This window comes from Phyllobates terribilis, unplaced genomic scaffold (assembly GCF_046119375.1).
Source record: "Phyllobates terribilis strain yellow unplaced genomic scaffold, ASM4611937v1 Scaffold_1__5_contigs__length_1240528914, whole genome shotgun sequence".
Classification (NCBI taxonomy): domain Eukaryota; kingdom Metazoa; phylum Chordata; class Amphibia; order Anura; family Dendrobatidae; genus Phyllobates; species Phyllobates terribilis.
The window spans coordinates 1,184,234,257-1,184,256,785 of record NW_027362761.1 but is presented as its reverse complement, the minus strand read 5'-3'; the positions used below and the strand labels follow the sequence as shown (position 1 = coordinate 1,184,256,785).

The 22,529-nt window shown below is 41.0% G+C and overlaps 1 protein-coding gene across 3 annotated transcripts in view; it reads left to right on the top strand.

Moving 5' to 3' along the window:
• Window positions 1-22,529, top strand: part of LOC141163824 (catenin alpha-2) — a 1,318,034-nt gene that overhangs the window by 651,214 nt on the left and 644,291 nt on the right. The window contains exon 1 of one of the 3 annotated variants that reach the window (XM_073649183.1): window positions 9,777-9,827. The exons of the other annotated variants lie outside the window; for them this stretch is intronic. Within the exon in view, the coding sequence (XP_073505284.1) occupies window positions 9,792-9,827 (36 nt within the window). The 5' untranslated portion in view covers window positions 9,777-9,791. Of the gene's footprint in view, window positions 1-9,776; window positions 9,828-22,529 lie in introns of those variants that run through there. 3 annotated transcript variants of the gene reach the window in all.

The window sequence follows — 22,529 nt, the reverse complement described above, 5'->3', positions numbered from 1 at the left end:
TCATTTGAAAGCAGCATAATGTAGCAAAGGGACCCTGAATCCAACAATATATCACTTAGTTTATTGGGTGCAGCAGTTGTGACACACTAAAAGTTTGTAGACATACAGTGGCTTGTGAAAGTATTCACCACCTTGCCATTTTTTGTGTTTTACTACCTCACAACATGGAATTTCACTGTTCTTTTTCAGTTTATGTAAAGAACATGTCTACAACTGTGAACATTTGGTTTTCTTTTTGTTGTGAAGCAAATACCAAATAGGACAAAATGACTGAAAACTTCAATGTGCATAAATATTCACCCGCTAAAGTCAGTACTCTGTAGAGCCTCCTTTTGCGGCAATTACAGCTGCAAGTTGGCTTGGATAAGTCTCTATGAGCTTTCTACATCTGGCCACTAGGATTTTTGCCCATTCCTCAAGGCAAGAATGCTCCAGCTCCTTCAAGTAAGATGGTTTACTCTGGTGAACAGCAATCTTCAAATCTGACCACAAATTCTCCATTAGATTAAGGTCTGGGCTGTGACTAGGCCACTATAAAACATTTATACATTTCCCCTTAAACCACTCGAGAGTTGATTTAGCAGTATGCTTTAGGTCATTGTATTGTTTGAAGATGAACCTCCGTCCCAGTCTCAAATCACATATTTTAGACAGACTGAAACAGGTTTTGCTCAAGAATATCCCTGTATTACGTACCATCCATCTTCCTTTTGACTCGAACTATTTTCCCTGCTGCCGAAAAACATTCCCACAGTGAAACATAGTGGTGACAGCATCATGCTTTGGGGATGTTTTTCGGCAGCAGGTGTTTTTGACGCGACGAGCTATATTGGTTTGGTGCCAGACATAGCATTTACTTTACTGGCCAACAAGTTAAATTTTGGTCTCATCTGACCACAGCACCTTCCTCCAGGATTGCTGCTTCCAAGAAGTGGTGCTACAGAGTTCAAGTGCTCTTCCTCTCTGAAGAGGCAATTTGCATATTAAATGTCCCAGAGGAGCATTGCTCGGCAAATAAGCCTCTTTACAGTGGCATGCCAGAGCCGGTATGTCATTCGCCACGAAGAGAAACGTTACTCCTTAGACCTCAGTCCAGAGCCTCTCACCCAGACAAATCAGTTCTCATACTTTGCATTGACAAGGTGCAACACCCCAAAACACCGTGTGTGTAAATTGAGATTCTTATTTGGCTTTTATCCTAAGTCATATTGCAAGACTCGTTAAAGGGTCATTAGTAACTTGCAGGATCGCTGCTTCCAACAGGTGGCGCTATAGAGTTCAAGTCCTTTTCCTCTCTGAAGAGGCAATTTGCATATTATACAGTAAAAATTACCTGGTAATAAGAATCCCCAGGTCAGTGTGATCAAAGAGATATGCATAATTTTTTTTTTAAATGCTGTGAAAAAAAATGTGAAATTTTGAAAAAATAATTCACGTGTGTCACCATATTCCGAGACGTGTAACATTTTCAATTTTCATTCAATGGGGCTGTGTGAGAGCTTGTATTTTGTTTTGAGCTGCCTTTTTTTTATTAATAACATATTAAATTAGATGTGTTGTTGTTGCCTCTTGTATTATTTTGTAGTGTTGCGGCAGCCTAAAGAAGTCAACTTTGGCCTTTTGATATTTTTGTCATTTCAAAGTATACAAATCGGGTTATTTATTTTCATATTTTTATAGATCAGACTTTTGTAGATGAAACAATACCAAATAGCTGTATTTATTTATTTTTAATAGGAGAAAAAAGGTATTTTGAACTTCTATATTTTTTTTAGTTTTTCATATTTTTTATCTTTTTTCTCTGCACTTTTTAGTTCTCTTATGGGATTTGAACCCGTGATCATCCGATCAGCTTGTACTATATACAGCAATACCACAATACTGCTATATATAGTGGAATCACAGTAAGAATCTGGCATTCACAGGAACACCATTACTACAGCCACAGGGGTCTTCAGCAAACCCCCAGCCATCATGATGGCGTCATAAAGACCACAATGGGCTGTCAGAATAAAGATTGACAGTGACATTTAGCAGGTTTACATCCACGGGTGGAGCTCTGCTCCATGTGCAGCTGTTGGAGGCAGATGATGGCTGAATATTCAAGTCATCATCTGCTGGGAAAGATGGGGGCTCAGCTTGAGAGCCTGCATCAAAATCACACACCTGCAATTGGAAGTAACTGTTCACCTTATTGGGGCAAGGGGTTAAAATAATAAAGAGGGGTGATTTGAAAATCAATTTTATTTTTTTAACCTTATTTTTTAGTTCACTTAAGGGATTTGACTATTTGATGGCTTTTTTTCTGTATTGCAGTAGATAGTCAAAATCACATTTTCTTATAAAACTAGGCCACAGGATTAGAACGACAGCCCATCAGCATTCTATGAGTGGGGGGCCACTGGGAGCAAGTAGACAAGACCACCGGTGATCACTCTATTTAAATGCCATAGTCAGTAATTAACAATGGCATTTAAATGGTCAAACATCATCAATTGGATCACATCCTGGTGTTACAGGGAGATATGGGCAATGTAACACAACTGCCATCTCTCAGGTATGGTGCAGGTTCAACTGCTGAGCCTGCTCTTTCACGGGCACTAGATGTGACGTGGTGAATGGATTTCTCCACTCTTTACAAACCCTTTTTGTTGACATTGATACACTAGAATAAGTTAATCTTAGGGTTTTCTGCTGCAAAGATCCTCAATGATTAACTGTAATCTATGAAAGGACTGAGAAACAAGTGTTTAATTTTCCTGCTGCGCCACCACAGGTAGAATGAAGCATTACAATTGATTGTCTCGAGATCAATTTCTGTGATTTATGACTGTGTCTTCCAATATTTCTTTCTTTTTCAATAGGTTTTATTTTTCAACTTTACATTCACATTAATTAGGTTTTACTTCTCCTGGTGTTACGTATTCCAGCATTTACTTATTTTTTTGCATCTTTCCTTGTTCATACAAAAGGTAAGGACACAGCGTACTGTACATAATGTAGAATAAGTTTCACCTGCTGACCACTGTGATTAATTTCCACCGGGAACTCGTGAGAGGAGATTTGCCGTATTCTGAAAATGCAAATCTGTTTTCATTAGTTTCTAAAGACACTGAATAATGGAGGTTACAAAACATTGGATGAAATAATTACACATATGTGAACATAGATGATTTCATATAGAAAGACATGGAATATGAAGCAAGAGGGCTCAAATCCCATACTTGAGCCATTACGTAATATGCTTTTTACATTCTTTGTTATTCTGAATTCATACACTATTTTTTCTCTTTTCTTTTGTGTGCATTTACCTACAGAACCATATTTCTATACATTAACGTGACTTCTTCCTTTAGCCTCAACTTCCAGCTCCCTTTATGTAAGTGATGATAGCATTGTATGCTTTTCTTGACTATCACAACCATCTTTCTTTCTTTCTTTCTTTTTGTACATTTGAACAGCTTGATCTAATTTGACAGATATCAAATTTCCATTTTACTTATCGGTGACTCTGCTTAACACAAACTTTCCCTATGAGAGGGTGAATCGAGCAGGGCACTCAGGCTTTCTCTATGAGTGAGTAGAGTGGGCATGACTTACGGGCTTTCTGTATGAGTGGGTGGAAGGAGCAGGACACATAGTGTGTCTCTATAAGTGGGTGGAAGGAGCAGAACACACAGGGTGTCTCTATAAGTGGGTGGAAGGAGCAGAACACACAGGGTGTCTCTATAAGTGGTAGAAGGAGCAGAACACAGGTTTTCTCTATAAGTGGGTGGAAGGAGAGGACTCAGACTTTCTCTATGAGTGGAATGAAGGAGCATAACACACTGGTTTTCTCTATAAGTGGGTGGAAGGATTAGAACACAGGTTTTCTCTATGAGTGGGTGGATGGAGCAGAACACCGGTTTTCTCTATGAGTGGGTATAGTGGTCTGGACTCACAGGCTTTCTCTATGAGTGGGTGGAGGGAACAGAAAAGGGTTTTCCATGAGTAAGTAGAGGGGGAAAGACACACAGGCTTTTTATATGAGTTGGTGGAGGGAACAGGACACACAGGCTTTTTATATGAGTGGGTAGAGAGGGCAGGACACACAGGCGTTCTCTATAAGTGGGAAGAGGGAACAGGACACACATGCTTTTTATATAAGCCAGTAGAGTGGGTAGGACACACAGGTCTTCTGTATGAATAAGTAGAATGGGCAGGACTCACAATCTTTCTATGTAAATGGGTGAAGGATGCAGAAGACTCAGGATTTCTCTATGAGTAAGTGGAGCGAGCATGATACACAGGCTCTCTCAATCTCTCATTAAGTGAGTAGAGGCAGCAGGACAAACAGTCTTTATCTGTTCTAGAAGCATTAATAGAACTTTGTTGTGCTTTTTTTCTAAAGTTAATTGATAGAATACAATTTATATAGAAGTGTGCCACGCTATTATATTATACTTCAAAAAATGCATAACAAAGATGAGCAGATTTATCTGCAAATGAAGTCAATCTTCCTCCAATTTCTAGGGTCTCTGTTACAGGAAAAATATATATTTTTACCGTGTTAGCCAGTAGATGGAAAAATATTTAGATTTGAGAGTCCTCAGTGGTTGATACCTTTTAATAGCTAACTGAAAAGTTGGTAACAAGTTGCAAGCTTTCGAGACCAACCAGGTCTCTTCAACAGGCTAGGATAATGCAAAATCTGGAGAGTCACATATTTATACACAATACGACACAGAGCTGGTCGTGCTTTCTATGGGACTCTCATTTTGTCCTACTAAAGCCCTAGATAAAACTGAACTCTGCAGTTATATGGAAAATTATTTCAGGAGACTGCGCCTGAGGGAACACTTCAATGCTAGAGAAGATTACGAACTTACCCGAACTGAAGGAAAAGGAATCTTGACAACCAAGAAGAGGTCAGATTGGACACCTCCACCTGGACGCAACAGTCAGTTACATACATATATAGACTCCTTCAGACATGTGATAAAATCCACCATCCTAGACACAAACAGGAGACAAACATCCAACATCAGTGCCCAGGAGAGAAAGCCATACAATCTTTGAAAACCAACAAAGAAATCATCAATAAACCTGTTGACAAGGGTGGTGTAATAGTGATGATGAACACATCACACTACATGAAAGAAGCAAACAAACAACTGATGGACACACGCTATTACAAAAACTGGAGTCTGACCATACACAGGACTATTACAAGGAACTAAACAAATTGATATCTTCTCTGCCTGATGAATCCATAAAAACCGATGACCTGATACCAGAGAGTCCAAGAATAGGGACATTCTATATGCTCCCCAAAATCCACAAATCGGGTAATCCACGAAGACCAATTATTTCATGTGTGTGCACCCTTAATGAGCACGTTTCTGTATGGGTAGAGTGTGTTCTTCAACCACTGGTAAAGAGTACACCCAGCTACATTCAGGACACTACTGACCTACTTAATAAACTAGCAGCAATAGGTCCTCTACCAGAAGGAACCATCTTGGCCACCATGGATGTGGTATCTTTGTATTCTAATATCCCACACTAGGATGGATTAAATGCATGCAAAATCTTCATGGAAAATACAGGAATTCATCCTCACCCTTTTTACTTTGAATTTGAAATTACTTTGAATTTGATAACAACATATATCTACAGGAGACTAGTAGAGCGATGGGAAGTAAAATGGCTCCACAGTACGCAAATCTTTTCATGGCCAAGCTTGAAAGTGACTTTTTGTCCTCATGTCCCATCAGGCCTCTAGCCTACTATCATTACATTGACAATATTTTAATCATCTGGATTGAGTCTGAGCAACAGCTGAAGACGTTCCATGAACACTTCAATTGATTTCATCCCACCATCAACCTAACACTCAACTACTCCAGTACTGAAATTAACTATTTGGACACCATCATCAAGCTACAGAAAAATTAAATAGAAACATCCTTGTGCCGGAAACCAATCGACCGTCCTACATACCTTAAATGGGACAGTTTCCATCTGAAACACATAAAAAACTCTATTGTCTACAGCCAAGCCATCAGATACAATAGGATATGTTCCAACCCTATGGATAAAGACAATCACCTTCATGGTCTCAGAAAGACCCTTTTGAGTCAGGGCTACCATCCAAGAACAATTGAGAACCAAATTTCAAGAGCCACCAGAATATTAAGGAATCATCTCCTACATTACAAAACCAAATAAGAAAGCAACCGGGTGCCTTTAGTAGTCACCTACAATCCAAATCTGGAGGCGCTAAGAAGAGCTGCACGGAAACTGCAACCCTTACTACAAAATGATGCCCAATAAAAATTCATATTTCCAGATCCCCCACTTCTGTGTTTTAGGCAGCCCCCAAATCTAAGACGCATCATTGTCAGAAGCTCCCTGTAAAACCTGTCCATTTATAATGACCACAGACAAGATAAAGATCACTGATTCAACTCAGGACTACAAGATCCCAGGTACTTTCAGCTGCATCACATCTAATGTAGTGTATTTAATTATATGCACCAACTGTCCAGCTGCGGGTCTTTATGTAGGGGAGACAGGGCAAAAACTTAGGACAAGGATGAATCATCATCGCCACACAATAAAAGAACAAAGAATAGATCTACTGTACCTGTAGCCAAGCATTTTTGTTCCCCTGATCACAGCATCAAAGACATGAAATTACTGGTATTAAGGGTCTCTGTGAATGCAAACACTTTTCAATTTGATTGTAGAACTTCGAAAAAAATACCTCAACCCATTTTACACACTGATAAAGAGTAAGAGAGTGGGCTAATATTGTCATGCACCATAATGCCCTGTAGGTATCACACCACATGACATAACACAACCAACGAAAAAGGACTATCACAGCCATTATAAAACATGGTGGCCAGCCAAGCAGCACCATTGTATGCTTGTATAATGTAAGGATAGGAGCACAGAGCACACAGCATCATGATAGAAAAAGAAGTCTAATCTGATAGTGGTATTTAAAGTCAGTGCTGATGTATCCGATTGAAAGTGGGAGTTGTGGTCTCAGTTTGTGAATACTAATTCAAGAATCAAGTGATATATAGTTCTGCAACTGTATCGCCACTGTGTGTGACTGTGCACTTCACTTAGATATGAATATGCTGTTAGTGCAGTATAACAGCCTTTTTTATTCTTCACACACTATAAACAATGAGGACAGTTTAATACCCCTCTTTACTAATTTTGCTACTAAACATGAATTCTGAAACCAAGGCTTGGGTCACAGAAATATTTTTCTTGCAGTGTAAGACAAGGTTGGTAGAACACACACTTCTGAGTGGTATACGTATAATTTCTGAGCAAATAGAAGCTTATTAGTATTGCAATTCACAGTGAATTTATTCAAAACAAATCAATTCTATTGAAAAATGTTGTCAAAGGCAGAAAATTTGAATTTCAAGCTCATGTCTAACACAAACCCATGTAATAAGCTGGTGAGGCCTGATGGTATATTACCCCTGGCAAAAATTATGGAATCACCGGGCTCGGAGGATGTTCATTCAGTTTAATGTTGTTGTAAAAAAGCAGATCGCAAACATGGCATAAAACTAAAGCAATTTCAAATGGCAACTTAAGGGGTTTAAGAAACACTAAAAGAAATCAAGATTAAAAATGTGGTACTCAGTAAGGGTAGTTTTTTTCAGACCAAGCAGAGGGAAAAAAATTATGGAATCACTCAATTCTGAGGAAAAAATTATGGAATCACTATGTAAATTTTCATTTCCATATTTAACACCTGCATCAAATTAGATCTGCTCGTTAGTCTGCATCTAAAAAGGAGTGATCACACCTTGGAGAGCTGTTGCACCAAGTGGACTGACATGAATCATGGCTCCAACACGAGAGATGTCAATTGAAACAAAGGAGAGGATTATCAAACTCATAAAAGAAGGTAAATCATCACGCAATGTTGCAAAAGATGTTGGTTGTTCACAGTCAGCTGTGTCTAAAATCTGGACCAAATACAAACAACATGGGAAGGTTGTTAAAAGCAAACATACTGGTAGACCAAGGAAGACATCAAAGCGTCAAGACCGGAAACTTAAAGCAATATGTCTCCAAAACAGGAAATGCACAACAAAACAAATGAGGAACGAATGGGAGGAAACTGGAGTCAATGTCTGTGACCCAACTGTAAGAAACCACCTAAAGAAAATGGGACTTACATACAGAAAGGCTAAACATAAGCCATAATTAACACCTAAACAGAAAAAAACAAGGTTACAATGGGCTAAGGAAAATCAATCGTGGACTGTGGATGACTGGATGAAAGTCATGTTCAGTGATAAATTGCAAATCTGCATTGGGCAAGGTGATGATGCTGGAACTTTTGTTTGGTGCCATTCCAATGAGATTTATAAAGATGACTGCAAGAAGCGAACATGCAAATTTCCACAGTCATTGATGATATGGGGCTGCATGTCAGGTAAAGGCACGAGGGAGATGGCTGTCATTACATCTTCAATAAATGCCCAAGTTTACATTGATATTTTGGACAGTTATCTTATCCCATCAATTGAAAGGATGTTTGGGGATGATGACATCATTTTACAAGATGATAATGCATCCAGCCATAGAGCAAAAACTGTGAAAACATTCCTTGAAAGAAGACACATAAGGTCAATGTCATGGCCTGCAAATAGTCTGGATCTCAATCCAATTGAAAATCTTTGGTGGAAATTGAAGAAAATGGTCCATGACAAGGCTCCAACCTGCAAAGCTGATCTGGCAACAGCAATCAGAGAAAGTTGGAGCCAGATTGATGAAGAGTACTGTTTGTCACTCATTAAGTCCATGCCTCAGAGACTGCAAGCTGTTATTAAAGCCAGAGGTGGTGCAACATAATACTAGTAATGTATTGTAGTGTTCTTTTGTGTGATTGTTTTTCATGATTCCATAATTTTTTCTTCAGAATTGAGTGATTCCATAATTTGTCCCCCTGCTTGGTCTGAAAAAAATGACCCTTACTGAGTACCACATTTCTTATCTTGATTTCTTTTAGTGTTCCTTAATGCCATAAAGTTGCCATTTGAAATGACTTTAGTTTTGTGCCATGTCTGTGATCTGCTTTTTTCAACAACATTAAACAACTGAATGAACATCCTCCAAGCATTGTGATTCCATCATTTTTGCCAGGGTTTGTATAAGTATCAGAAAGCTGAATTTTATATTTAACTCTGAATTTGTGCTGCTCATGCATATGTATATAGAAGCATGAAATGGAGAAAAACATTACTGTTTTTTTTTTTCAGAAACAGCTCCACCATGGCTCTAGTGACAATGGGGGATGTTTCTAAGTACCGGACACAGTCCCCTGGCAAAAGTTTCTGGAACAAAGTAGCCACATTTTCCTCATCTTTCATCAAATGTTTCAGTAAATGAACATGCAGAGACAACACTTCTAAGCATTAGGATATGCTATAATACTACTGTGCAATTACTTTATGTTGCAATCATTTTTATAGTAGCAAAATTCAATTGCGACCTTATTTACTTGACTTTTCATGAACTCTGCAGCCTCCTCTGTGCCAGTCTACCCAACAGTCATGTAGTATTTTAGGATTATTGTCCATTCAATAGACTACTGTTGACACCGGTATGACCACCGAGGCAGATGTCTACATAAATGTCACGCTGAGCTTTTCCCGGTAAGCTGGACATGCATAAATTGGCTTAACACACACGTCTTTGGTTGTGACACATGGATATTTTATTCTTTATTGCTTCGGAGGAAGGAAAACAATTTCACTCCTCCTCAGATGACCAGATTTCTTCATGCTGCTGCCGCCTGGACTGTAAGTCCTGTCTATTTCTGCTTTATTGCTTTTCTGCTCTAAATTCAAGCTTCGAATAACAGCGATTACATTGTACATTATTAGTTACATCCCGGCTGTGTCTCCGGCTCAAGATGCTCAGTCACAGAGGAGGTGGCAGAGGCGATCTGCAGGCTCTGCAGCAGAATGCAATAGGTTTTCTTCACCAGTAGATAATCCTGCACAAATATCCATATTGACTGTATTACGAGTCATTAAAGGGCAATTTTATTGACCATTGATTATTGCACAAATTCTAAGACCATCAAAACCACAATTTGTATTCCATTGTATACTATGGTTCTCATTAAAATGAAAAGGACAGTTAAGAAGGACATTTGGCCCGTGTTCATCAAAGTGTTTTTGCCAGAATTCTGGCATAAAACACTTTGAAAATTGGCAATTTTTGTGCAACTTGAAGTTGCACAAAAAAAAATTGCAACGTTTGGTGTTTTCACACCATTTTCGGCCAGCTCTTCCAAAATGGGACAACCTTGGAACGAGAAAGAGCCTGGCTTCATTAAAAGTTGCAGCTCACATTGCTTTAGAAATGTTCCTCAATTTCCTGATTGAGTAACATTTTTGGTGAGCTGCCTGGAGGTGGACACCACTGAGAAGAGTCGCCAAATTCAGAAAGTGGTGTTCGCCTCTTCATGAATTCGGCACATCTAAGTCCTTCATTAAAATTGATGTATGAAACACAAGTTCTAATGAATCAGGACCTATATGTTTGGTGGTGCTGTTAACCAAACTGCATTGTTAAAAATGTAAATGGAATTAGAAGAACTCATAGGCTTTCTTTAAGTTTTTGCAGGGGAAGCAGGTTTTCCCTATTAATAGTTGGTGGGAGTGGGGCTCGCAGGCTTTCTCTCTATATGAGGAGTGCTCGTGGAAAAAAAAGTATAATATTCTGCCCAAATGTCCTTTTTAGTTGGATGCTAGACACTTTATGCATTTTTTTAAGCTGTGGTTCTGGGAATCCTTTAGTGAAACCTGTCAACAAGCATTAAAATTTGCTTTACATTGGTGTGCTCCTGATTGGTTGAAAGTTTAGATCATTGGCATGTTTGAGCCTCTGATCAGCTGTGCAGTCTCTGATTCTACAAGCAGAGTAGCTTTTTCTCTGCTGCATTTACAGTGGTGGCAAAAATTATTGGCACTAATGTTGAGCGATACCTTCCGATATCAGGAAATATCGGATCGGATTGGATCGGGCCGATACTCAAAAAGTATCGGATATCGCCGATTCCGATACCGGAAACCATTGCAAGTCAATGGGACACAAAGATCGGAATGAAAATAAACCCTTTCTTTTCTTGTAGGATAATTCTACATGAAGGAAAACAACTAACAATAATGTAGAATGTATTGGGGGAGGTGGTTGCCCAAATCGATGGGAACAGTGCTCACAGTGAAACATGAAAAGCCGGCAATTCAGCAGCGGCATACACCGGTACCCGACAATTTAGAACAGAAAGAATAGAGCTTCACACATAGATTAGATAGATAGAAACATGTCAGCCACATATAAAAGAAGTACAGGGACAGTGTTGATTACTGTACTTGTCATTTAGTGTAAATGATTTATTTAAAAAAATAATAGTGTTTTCGTGCACCGTCTCTTTAAAAAAGCCGGCCGGCAATTCAGCATCTGTACCCGACAATTTAGTATAGAAAGAATAGAGATTCACACATAGATTAGATAGATAGAAACATGTCAGCCACATATAAAAGAAGTACAGGGACAGTGTTGATTACTGTACTTGTCATTTAGTGTAAATGATTTATTTAAAAAAATAATAGTGTTTTCGTGCACCGTCTCTTTAAAAAAGCCGGCCGGCAATTCAGCAGCGGTACCCGACAATTTACAACAGAAAGATAGAGCATCACACATAGATTAGATAGATAGAAACATGTCAGTCACATATATAATAAGTACAGTGACAGTGTTGGTTACTGTACTTGTCATTTAGTGTTAAAATAATGGATTTATTAAAAAAAAAATTGGCGTGGGGTTCCCCGTAATTTTAGTCTCTAGCGGAGGTTAAGCAGACGGCTGGGGCAGATGTTTGAAGCTTGGGAAGGGGGTAATACCCACGGAGCTTCCCAGGCTACTAATATCAGCCCCCAGCTGAATACCTAGCCTTTACTAGCTATTAAAATGGGGGACCCCCAAAAAAAATGACGTGGGGTCCCCCCTATTTTAATAGCTAGCAAAGGCTAGACAGACAGCTGGGGGCTGATATTAATAGCCCAGGAAGGGTGCCATGAATATTGGCCCCCTCCCAGGCTAGAAACACCAGCCGTTAGCCGCCCCAGAAATGGCGCATCCATAGGATGCGCCAATTCTGGCACTTAGCCTCGCTCTTCCCACTGCCATGTAGCGGTGGCAGAGGGGTAATAGGGCTGGGGTTGATGTCAGCTTATAATGCCAGCTGACATCAATCCCAGGTTAGTAATGGAGAGGCATCTATAGGACACCCCCATTACTAACCCCATAGTCAAAGTACCAAAAAACACAAACACCCAGAATAAAGTTCTTTAATTGAAGCAAACACACAATTCTTTATTGTTCTAAATTAAACCATACTTACCATCACGCCCATTCCAGCTGAAGCCAACGATCTGCAATAAAAGAAAAATAGTAAACCAACATCATCCTTACCTTTCCATGTTTCCCAGGACAGCTTCAGCTCTGCTACATTCACATGACAGGCTGGACCACAGCAGAACGCTGCCATCCAGCCTGTCATCCCGCAGACACTGAGAAGGGCAGGTATGCTTGCGCCCCTCAGTGTCTGGCTGTGATGGCATCCAGGTGAGCCGAGGTCATATCCAATGAACTCAGCTCACCTCATACACGTCACTGACAGCGTGGGAGAATTCTCCTGCGAATGCGGTGAGCGTGAGAGAATTCTCCTGCTGAAGCGCTGAGCGCAGGAGAATTCTCCCACGCTGTCAGTGACGTGAATGAGGTGAGCTGAGTTCATTGGACATGACCTCGGTTCACCTGGATTCCGTCACAGCCAGATACTGTAGAGCGCAAGCATGCCTGCGCTTCTCAGTGTCTGCGGCAAGGCAAGCTGGATGGCAGCTTTCTGCTGCGGTCCAGCCTGTCATCTCGATGTAGCAGAGCTGAAGCTGTTGTGGGAACCATGGAAAGGTAAGGATGGTGTTGCTTTATTATTTTTCTTTTATTGCAGGAGATCGTTGGCTTCAGCTGGAATGGGCGTGATGGTAAGTATGGTTTAATTTAGAACAATAAAGAATTGTGTGTTTATTTCAATTAAAGGACTTTTTTCTGGGTGTTGTGTTTTTTTTAAATACTTTACTAGAAATTCAAGGTGGTCATGTCTAATATTGGCGTGACCCCATGAATTTCGGGCTTAGGGCCAGCTGATAATGCCAAGCTGGCCCTAACCCCTTCATTACCCAGTGAGCCACCGCACCAGGGCCCTGGATGAGTTGGGTACAGCGCCAGAACATGGCGCTTCTATGAATGTGCCATTTTCCGGGGTGGCTGCGGACTGCAATTTGCAGCGGGGGGGGCCCAGAAAGCTTGGGCCTCCCTGCGCTGCGGGTTCCAGCCCCCAGCTGCCTAGTTGTACCTGGCTGGACACAAAAATAGGGCGAAGCCCCACGTATTTTTTATTTTTAATTATTTCATGAAATTCATGAAATAATTAAGAAAAAAAGGGCTTCCCTATATTTTTGTGTCTGGCCAGGTACAAATAGGCAGCTGGTGTTTTAGGGCAGCCCGTTCCTGCCTGCTGTACCTGACTGGACACAAATATAGTGCGCAGCCCAACGTCCATTTTTTTTAATTATTTCATGAATTTCCTGAAATAATTTTAAAAAAATTGACGTGGGGCTTCGCACTATATTTGTGTCCTGCCAGGTACAGCAGGCAGGAACGGGCTACCCCAACCACCAGCTGCCTATTTGTACCTGGCCGGACACAACAATATAGGGAAGCCCTTTTTTTTCTTAATTATTTCATGAATTTCATGAAATAATTAAAAAAAAAATACGTGGGGCTTCGCCCTATTTTTGTGTCCAGCCAGGTACAAGTAGGCAGCTGGGGGCTGGAATCCACAGCGCAGGGAGGCCCAAGCTTTCTGCCCCCCCCCCGCTGCAAATTGCAGTCCGCAGCCACCCCGGAAAATGGCGCGTTCATAGAAACGCCATCTTATGGCGCTGTACCCAACTCATCCAGGGCCCTGGTGCGGTGGCTCACTGGGTAATAAAGGGGTTAGGGCCAAATTGGTATTATCAGCTGGCCCTAAGCCCGAAATTCATGGGGTCACGCCAGTATTAGACATGACCACCATGAATTTCTAGTAAAGTATTTTAAAAAAACACAACACCCAGAAAAAAGTCCTTTAATTGAAATAAACACACAATTCTTTACTGTTCTAAATTAAACCATACTTACCATCACGCCCATTCCAGCTGAAGCCAACGATCTCCTGCAATAAAAGTAATATAATAAAGCAACATGATCCTTACCTTTCCATGGTTCCCACGACAGATTCAGCTCTGCTACATTCACATGACAGGCTGGATCGCTGCAGAAAGCTGCCATCCAGCTTGCCTTGCCGCTGACACTGAGAAGCGCAGGCAAGCTTGTGCTCTGCATTGTCTGGCTGTGACGGCATAAAGATGAGCCGAGGTCATGTCCAATGAACTCAGCTCACCTCAAGCACGTGACTGACAGCGTGGGAAAATTCTCCTGCACTCAGCGCTTCAGCGTGAGAATTTTCCCACGCTGTCAGTGACTTGCATGAGGTGAGCTCATGTCCAATGAACTCAGCTCACCTCATGCACATCACTGACAGCGTGGGAGAATTTTCCTGCGCATGCGGTGAGCGTGAGAGAATTCTCCTGCTGAAGCGCTGAGCGCAGGAGAATTTTCCCATGCTGTCAGTGACGTGCATGAGGTGAGCTGAGTTCATTGGACATGACCTCGGCTCATCTTTATGCCGTCACAGCCAGACACTGAGGAGCGCAAGCAAGCCTGCGCTTCTCAGTGTCTGCGGCATGGCAAGCTGGATGGCAGCGTTCTGCAGCGATCCAGCCTGTCATGTGAATGTAGTGTCATGTGTGTTTATTTCAATTAAAGGACTTTATTCTGGGTGTTTGTGTTTTTTTTTTTAACTTTGACTATGGGGTTAGTAATGGGGGTGTCTTATAGACGCCTCTCCATTACTAACCTGGGCTTGATGTCAGCTGGCATTATAAGCTGACATCAACCCCAACCGCTACAGGGCAGTGGGAAGAGCGAGGCTAAGTGCTAGAATTGGCACATCCTATGGATGCGCCATTTCTGGGGCGACTGACGGCTGGTGTTTCTTGCCTGGGAGGGGGCCAATATTCATGGAACCCTTCCTGGCCTACTAATATCAGCCCCCAGCTGTCTGCCTAACCTTTGATAGCTATTAAAACAGGGGGGACCCCACGTCATTTTTTTGGGGGGGTCCCCCATTTTAATAGCTAGTAAAGCCTAGGTATTCAGCTGGGGGCTGATATTAGTAGCCTGGGAAGCTCCGTGGGTATTACCCCCTTCCAAGGCTTCAAACATCTTCCCCAGCTGTCTGCTTAACCTCCGCTAGAGACTAAAATTACGGGGAACCCCACGCCAATTTTTTTTAAAATAAATCCTTTATTTTAACACTAAATGACAAGTACAGTAAGCAACACTGTCACTGTACTTATTATATATGTGACTGACATGTTTCTATGTATCTAATCTATGTGTGATGCTCTATCTTTCTGTTGTAAATTGTCGGGTACCGATGCTGAATTGCCGGCTGGCTTTTTTAAAGAGAAGGTGCATGAAAACACTAATATTTTTTTTAATAAATCCTTTACACTAAATGACAAGTACAATAAGCTGAGCGCTGCCATCCAGCTTTTCATCCTTCAGAGACACTGCAGAGCGCAGGCATTATGGGAACTTCCGATTACGGTATTCGATATTGTAAAAGTATCGGAACTCAGTATCGGAACTCTGATACAGTGAATATCGGTCGATACCCGATATTTCAGTATCGGAATGCTCAACACTAATTGGCACCCCTGCAATTCTGTCAGATAATACTCAGTTTCTTCCTGAAAATGATTGCAATCACAAATTCTTTGGTATTATTATCATCATTTAATTTGTCTTCAATGAAAAAACACAAATAGAATTGTCCTAAAGCCAAATTGGATACAATTCCACACCAAACCTAAAAAGGGGGTCGACAAAAGTATTGGCACTGATTGAAAAATCATGTGATGCTTTTCTAAATCGTGTAATTAACAGCACCTGTAACTTACCTGTGGCACCTAACAGGTGTTGGCAATAACTAAATCACACTTGCAGCCAGTTAAGATGGATTAAAGTTGACTCAACCTCTGTCCTGTGTCGTTGTGTGTACCACATTGACCATGGAGAAAAGAAAGAAGACCAAAGAACTGTCTGAGGACTTGAGAAACCAAATTGTGAGGAAGCATGAGCAATATCAAGGCTACAAGCCCATCTCCAAAGACCTGAATGTTCCTGTGTCTTTCGTGCGCAGTGTCATCAAAAAGTTTAAAGGCCATGGCACTGTGGCCAACCTCCCTAGATGTGGACGGAAAAGGAAAATTGACGAGAGATTTCAATGCAAGATTGTGCGGATGGTGGATAAAAAACCTCGACTAACATCCAAACAAGTTCAAGCTGCTCTGCAGTCCGAGGGTACAACAGTGTCAACCCATACTATCCGTTGGCGTCTGAATGAAAAGGGACTGTATGGTAGGATACCCAGGAAGACCCCACTTCTTACCCCGAGACATAAAAAAGCCAGGCTGAAATTTGCCAAAACATACCTGAGAAAGCCTAAAACGTTTTGGAAGAATGTTCTCTAGTCAGATGAGACAAAAGTAGAGCTTTTTGGGAAAAAGCATCAACATAGAATGTACAGGAAAAAAAAAGAGGCATTCAAAGAAAAGAACACGGTCCCTACAGTCAAACATGGTGGAGGTTCCCTGATGTTTTGGGGCAGCTTTGCTGCCTCTGCCACCGGACTGCTTGACCATGTGCATGGCATTATGAAGTCTGAGGACTTCCAACAAATTTTTCAGCATACTATAGGGCCCAGTGTGAGAAAGCTGGGTCTCTCTCAGAGGTCATGGGTCTTCCAGCAGGACAATGACCCAAAACACACTTCCAAAAGCACAATAAAATGGTTTGAGAGAAAGCACTTGAGACTTCTAAGGTGGCCACCAATGAGTCGGGACCTGAATCCCAAAGAACACCTGTGGAGAGATCTCAAAATGGCAGTTTAGAGAAGGTACCCTTCAAATATCAGGGACCTGGAGCAGTTTGCCAAAGAAGAATGGTCTACAATTCCAGCAGAGCATTGTAAGAAACTCATTGATGGTTGCTGGAAGCAGTTGTTCGCAGTTATTTTGGCTAAAGGTTGTGCAACCAAGTATTAGGCTGAGGGTGCCAATACTTTTGTCTGGCCCATTTTTGGAGTTTTGTATGAAATGATCAATGATTTGATTTTTGCTTCATTCTCTTTTGTGTTTTTTCCTTGCAAGCAAATTAAATGAAGATAATAATACCAAAGAATTTGTGATTGCAGTCATTTTCAAGAAGAAACTGAGCATTATCTGACAGAATTGCAGGGGTGCCAATACTTTTGGCCACCACTGTAGCTACAGAGACCAGCATTCATAAACTCCATAAAGCTGCATTCACAAAGCAGTAATTTGTTCAGTATTTTACATCAGTATTTGTAAGTGAAAACCAGGAGTGGAAAATTCAGAGGAAAAGTAAAATAGAAACACATCACCCCTTACATTTTTGACCCACTCCTGGTTTTGGCTTACAAATACTGATGTGAAACCCTGACCAAATACTGTTGTGTGAACGTAGCCAAACACTTCCTTCCTTCTTCCCTTTCTACCTTCCTACCTTCCTTCCCTCCTACCTTCCTCCCTTCCTACCTTCCTTGCTACCTTACTCCCTTTCTTCCTTCCTTTTTACTTTTCTTTTTTCCTTCCTCCCTTCCTTCTTTCCTTCCTTCCTCCCTTATTCCCTTCCTACCTTCTTTCCCTCCTACCTTACTCCCTTTCTTCCTCCCTTCCTTCATCCCTTGTTTCCTCCCTCCCTTCCTTCATCCCTTCCTTCCTCCCGTCTTCCCTTTCTACCTTCCTACCTTCCTTCCCTCCTACCTTACTCAGTTTCTTCCTTCCTTTTTACCTTTCTTTTTACCTTCCTTTTTACCTTCCTTTTTTCCTTCCTCCCTACCTTCTTTCCTTCCTTCCTCCCTTCTTCCCTTCCTTCTTCCCTTCCTATCTTCCTTCACTCCTACTTTTCACCCTTTCTTCCTCCATTCCTTCATCACTTCTTTTATCGCTTCCTGACTCCCTTCTTCCCTTCCTACCTCCATACCTTCCTTCCTACCTTACTCCCTTTCTTCCTTCCTTCCTCCCTTCCGTCATCACTTCCTTCCTCCCTTACTTCATCCCTTCCTTCCTCCCCTCCCCCCAATCTTCCTTTGTAGTTGCCAGCTGGGTTTACATGTGCTATTTTTATCTCTCATTTTGTCACATTTTTCATACACAATTTTTTATTTTTTTATTTTTACAAAATAATGGACAGACCTATGAGAAAAAGGTGGTAAAAACAGCATATGGGACCCCACCCTAACCAGTACTATCATTTACAATGATGTGTGTACATAATAGCTATAGAATACATTGTATCCAACAGAAATTTGCTCAATTGATCACTTATTGGTCAAACTACTCAACCTGTGACATCTTCACTCCAGAGAGTCGCTATTGTCGGCCAACTGATTTTGGAAGTCATGTCATTCTGTACATCGGTCCCCTGATCTCTGCAGCCAATTACTGGCCTCAGCAGACAAGCTGTGAGTAATTGATTGCAATGGGCTTAAAACTGATATCCAGGATTTTAATACTTCTGCTTCTGGTGAGGACCACTAGAGTAATGGAGCTGATGTGGTGGGACATTTAAGAGTTAAGTAATGCTTATATAAATGTATTTAATTTATTGTATGTTTTTATTTCATTTAATTGGGGTCCTGAACTAATAAAGGGCGAGTTGTTTAGCTTTGGACAACCCCTTTTTCATATTTTAGAGCATATGAAAATCTTAAATGGTCCTCACCCACTTGTGGATCTTCTTTATTAACAAGAGAGTTGATCGGGACTGTTGGCAACTAAATGGTGGTCCTGGTTAGTCTTGTCCTCCACTATTGGTTGATGAAAGTTTGAGCTGGATCATGGTTAGTGAATAAAGTAATGAAGAAATGGTCCAAGGATGAAGTCAAGGATGGTAAGAGATAACCTATGGCACAGCCTTCAGGGTAGCAAAACCTGGAGCCAAGATGTGAACTATTTAAATATCTTATGATTATTAGCAGCTCATATTTATCTTAGCCGGCCAAAGCGCTAGCGCTAGAAGTCTGGACCGCTCTAGAGATTTCTGTCTGTAAGCACAGTAAATCCTATATAAAATCCAGAGATTTTTTTAATCCAAAGGCTAAAAAGAAGAAAAAAAATGTCCTCAGGAGAAAATTTCAATTTCATTGCATGTTTCCTGACTCTTTCCATCTCTAAAATGGCATGAAACAGTGCGCGCGAGCATTTTAAGGATTTAACTTCTGCTTAAAGGGATTACCTGCTGCATTAAGGAGTTTGCACTGCTGAGCCAAGGTTAAGTAAATGCAATGCCAAGAATCACTTTAGCAACAGTTTAGTCCGTTCCGGTGACTTGTCTCTCTGGCTCTGACTTGTTGAACACAAGATCTTTATCAGAAATACAGATTCATTTTAATCGTCTGGGATCCTTTAAATGCTACCTTCGACAGATGAGAATAATCCCTTAAGACTAAATAATACTGTCTGGTTGGCTTTACACTAGCGGTCTTCAGACTGTGATTCTTCCGCTTTTTAAAAACAACAGTTCCTGGCATGAGGAGAAAACATAGAACTGCAAAATCTGGAGAGTCAAAGGTAGGAGACCCCAGATGTGTGATATCACATACAACAAGGTTCCCCAACTCCAGTCCTCAAGGTCCACTAACAGGCCATGTTTTTAGGGTTTCCTTAGTATTGCTCAGGTGATAACTGCATCTCCTGCACAGGCAATAATTCCATCACCTGTGTAAAAGTAAGGAAATCCTGAAAACATGACCTGTTGGTGGGCCTTGAGGACTGGAGTAGGGGGAACACTGACATACAAGATTCATATTATTCCAGCAAAAGACATAATGTTCCATACTGGATACAGTTGAGAACTTGTAAACCAGGATTTACAATTTAGCGAAGGTCAAAGAAACTTAATTAAAAAATGGACTGACCAAAAATTGGTGTCCAAGGGCTCGTGGCCAGAGGAAACAAATGGGACTCACAGCAACTGTCAAGTGAAGTATTACACCCATTTTGGCTTGATAAATAAGGCCTACAAAAAAGCTGAAGTTGTAATATATTCTGATCAAATGCATTGCACTAACCCAACTTGTGTCTATCATGAGTATTATCGATGGTAAAGGGCCCATGACCATTATCGCCTGTGAGCAATCTAATTTCATATTGGGCACTATTACTGTTAAACTGGTAGGCATCCTGATAGTGTCCTATTATTGACCACACCAAAATTTCATGCTGACTTGTCAGTAGAAAACATGATAAAATATGTGGAAATGGGCATCTTCAAGGTTTCTCCTCATTGGCTAAACATACGGATCACTTGAGCTGGAACGTCTGTTTTTTTAGTAATTAGTTAATAATTATTTGAGAACTTCCCAAAACCCCAAAAGCACCTGAAATTTTCACTTTAAAGAACTACCTATGGGATGTAATTGCACCAATGTAAGGATCTAAAAGACCTTCACTTCTGATGACTTTCTTAAAGTGGACATAAACATTAGATAGATATTGTTTTATTGTTCGTCAAATTTTAATGAATGTTTTCTTGGTAAACAATTATTAAGCCCCCATATACATTGGATTAAAGTCGGCATGACCTACCAATTTCTGCAGGGCCTACTAACCATCTAATTTGTATTGGGCATTTTAACTTTTAACACCTACTCTCCTTGTCTTCTTTTTGCCTTTTTACAGACATTCGTTCACGTATTTGCTAAGTGAACTATGTACAATCAATAGTGTTGAGCAAGCATGCTCGACACTGCTCGGTACTCATCCGAGCATCTCACTACTGGGGATGTTCGGCGAGCACCGAGCATTTCCGGGTTACTCAGGCGGGAGCTCGGGTATCCGCCCTGCACGTTTGGCGCTCTTTACAGAGCCAATGAACATGCATGGATTGTCAGCCAGTCACTGTAATGTCGCAGCCATGTTGGTTGTGGGCATTACAGTGATTGGCTGGCCGCACAGCGTCACCTCGAATATTTAAGACCGGGCGCCGCCATCTTGGACACAGTCGCCAGACAGTGTAGCGAGAGTGCTACTGAGTTAGGGAGAGATATATAGTGCGAAATAGTTAGTGTAGGGTCTCTAAAGCCTTTCAAATCAAACAAAGAGTCCTTCTCAGGACTAATATCCATCCCAGATATCAGACAGGCAGGATGTATAGGAGACGCAGTGGTTATAACAGCAAATGCTGCATTACAGTCCTGTGTGCTCCTGTTGGTCAAATTGCTAGACTTATCCCCCGGTCTCAGGGGCCAGGAAAAATCCTTTTTTTTTCATCTAAATCCTGTATTTTTTTTTTCCTCAGTCAAACTGTACAAATATGCGTCTTATTAATCTTTTGGTATACCCCCCCCCCAAAAAAAAAATTGAGTGTGTCTGTGACTGTTCAAACACCAATATATCTGTTTCAAAGAGTCTGGTGTAAGCCAGAGAAATAGAACCGTGGTTTTGCAGTTCCACGGGTCAAATCTCTGTATTATCCTGCGTTTGGCATTTTTTCCATAAAAAAAACAGTAATAGAGTCTCCCTGACTGCTCAGACACCAATATATCTGTTTAAAAGAGTCTGGTGTAGGCCAGAGAAAAAGTACTGTGGTTTTGCAGTTCCACGGGTCAAATCTCTGTATTATTCTGCTTTTGGCGTTTTTTCCGTAAAAAAAACTGTAATAGTGTCTCCCTGACTGTTCAGACACAAATATATCTGTTTTAAAGAGTCTGGTGTAGGCCAGAGAAATAGAACTGTGGTTTTGCAGTACCACGGGTCAAATGTCTGTATTATCCTGCTTTTGGCATTTTTTGCTGTAAAATAAAACAGTAATAGTGTGTCCCTGACTGTTCAGACACAAATATATCTGTTTAAAAGAGTCTGGTGTAGGCCAGAGAACTAGAACTGTGGTTTAGCAGTTCCACGGGTCAAATCTCTGTATTATCCTGCTTTTGGCATTTTTTGCCGTAAAAAAAACTGTAATAGTGTCTCCCTGACTGGTCAGACACCAATATATCTGTTGAAAAGAGTATGGTGTAGGCCAGAGAAATAGAACTGTGGTTTTGCAGTTCCACGGGTCAAAGCTCTGTATTATCTTGCTTTTGGCATTTTTTGCCATGAAAAAAAACTGTAATAGTGTCTCACTGACTGTTCAGACACAAATATATCTGTTTAAAAGAGTCTGGTGTAGGCCAGAAAAATAGAACTGTGGTTTTCCTCTTCAACGGTTCTAATCTCCTTTTTATTACCCTTTTTCCA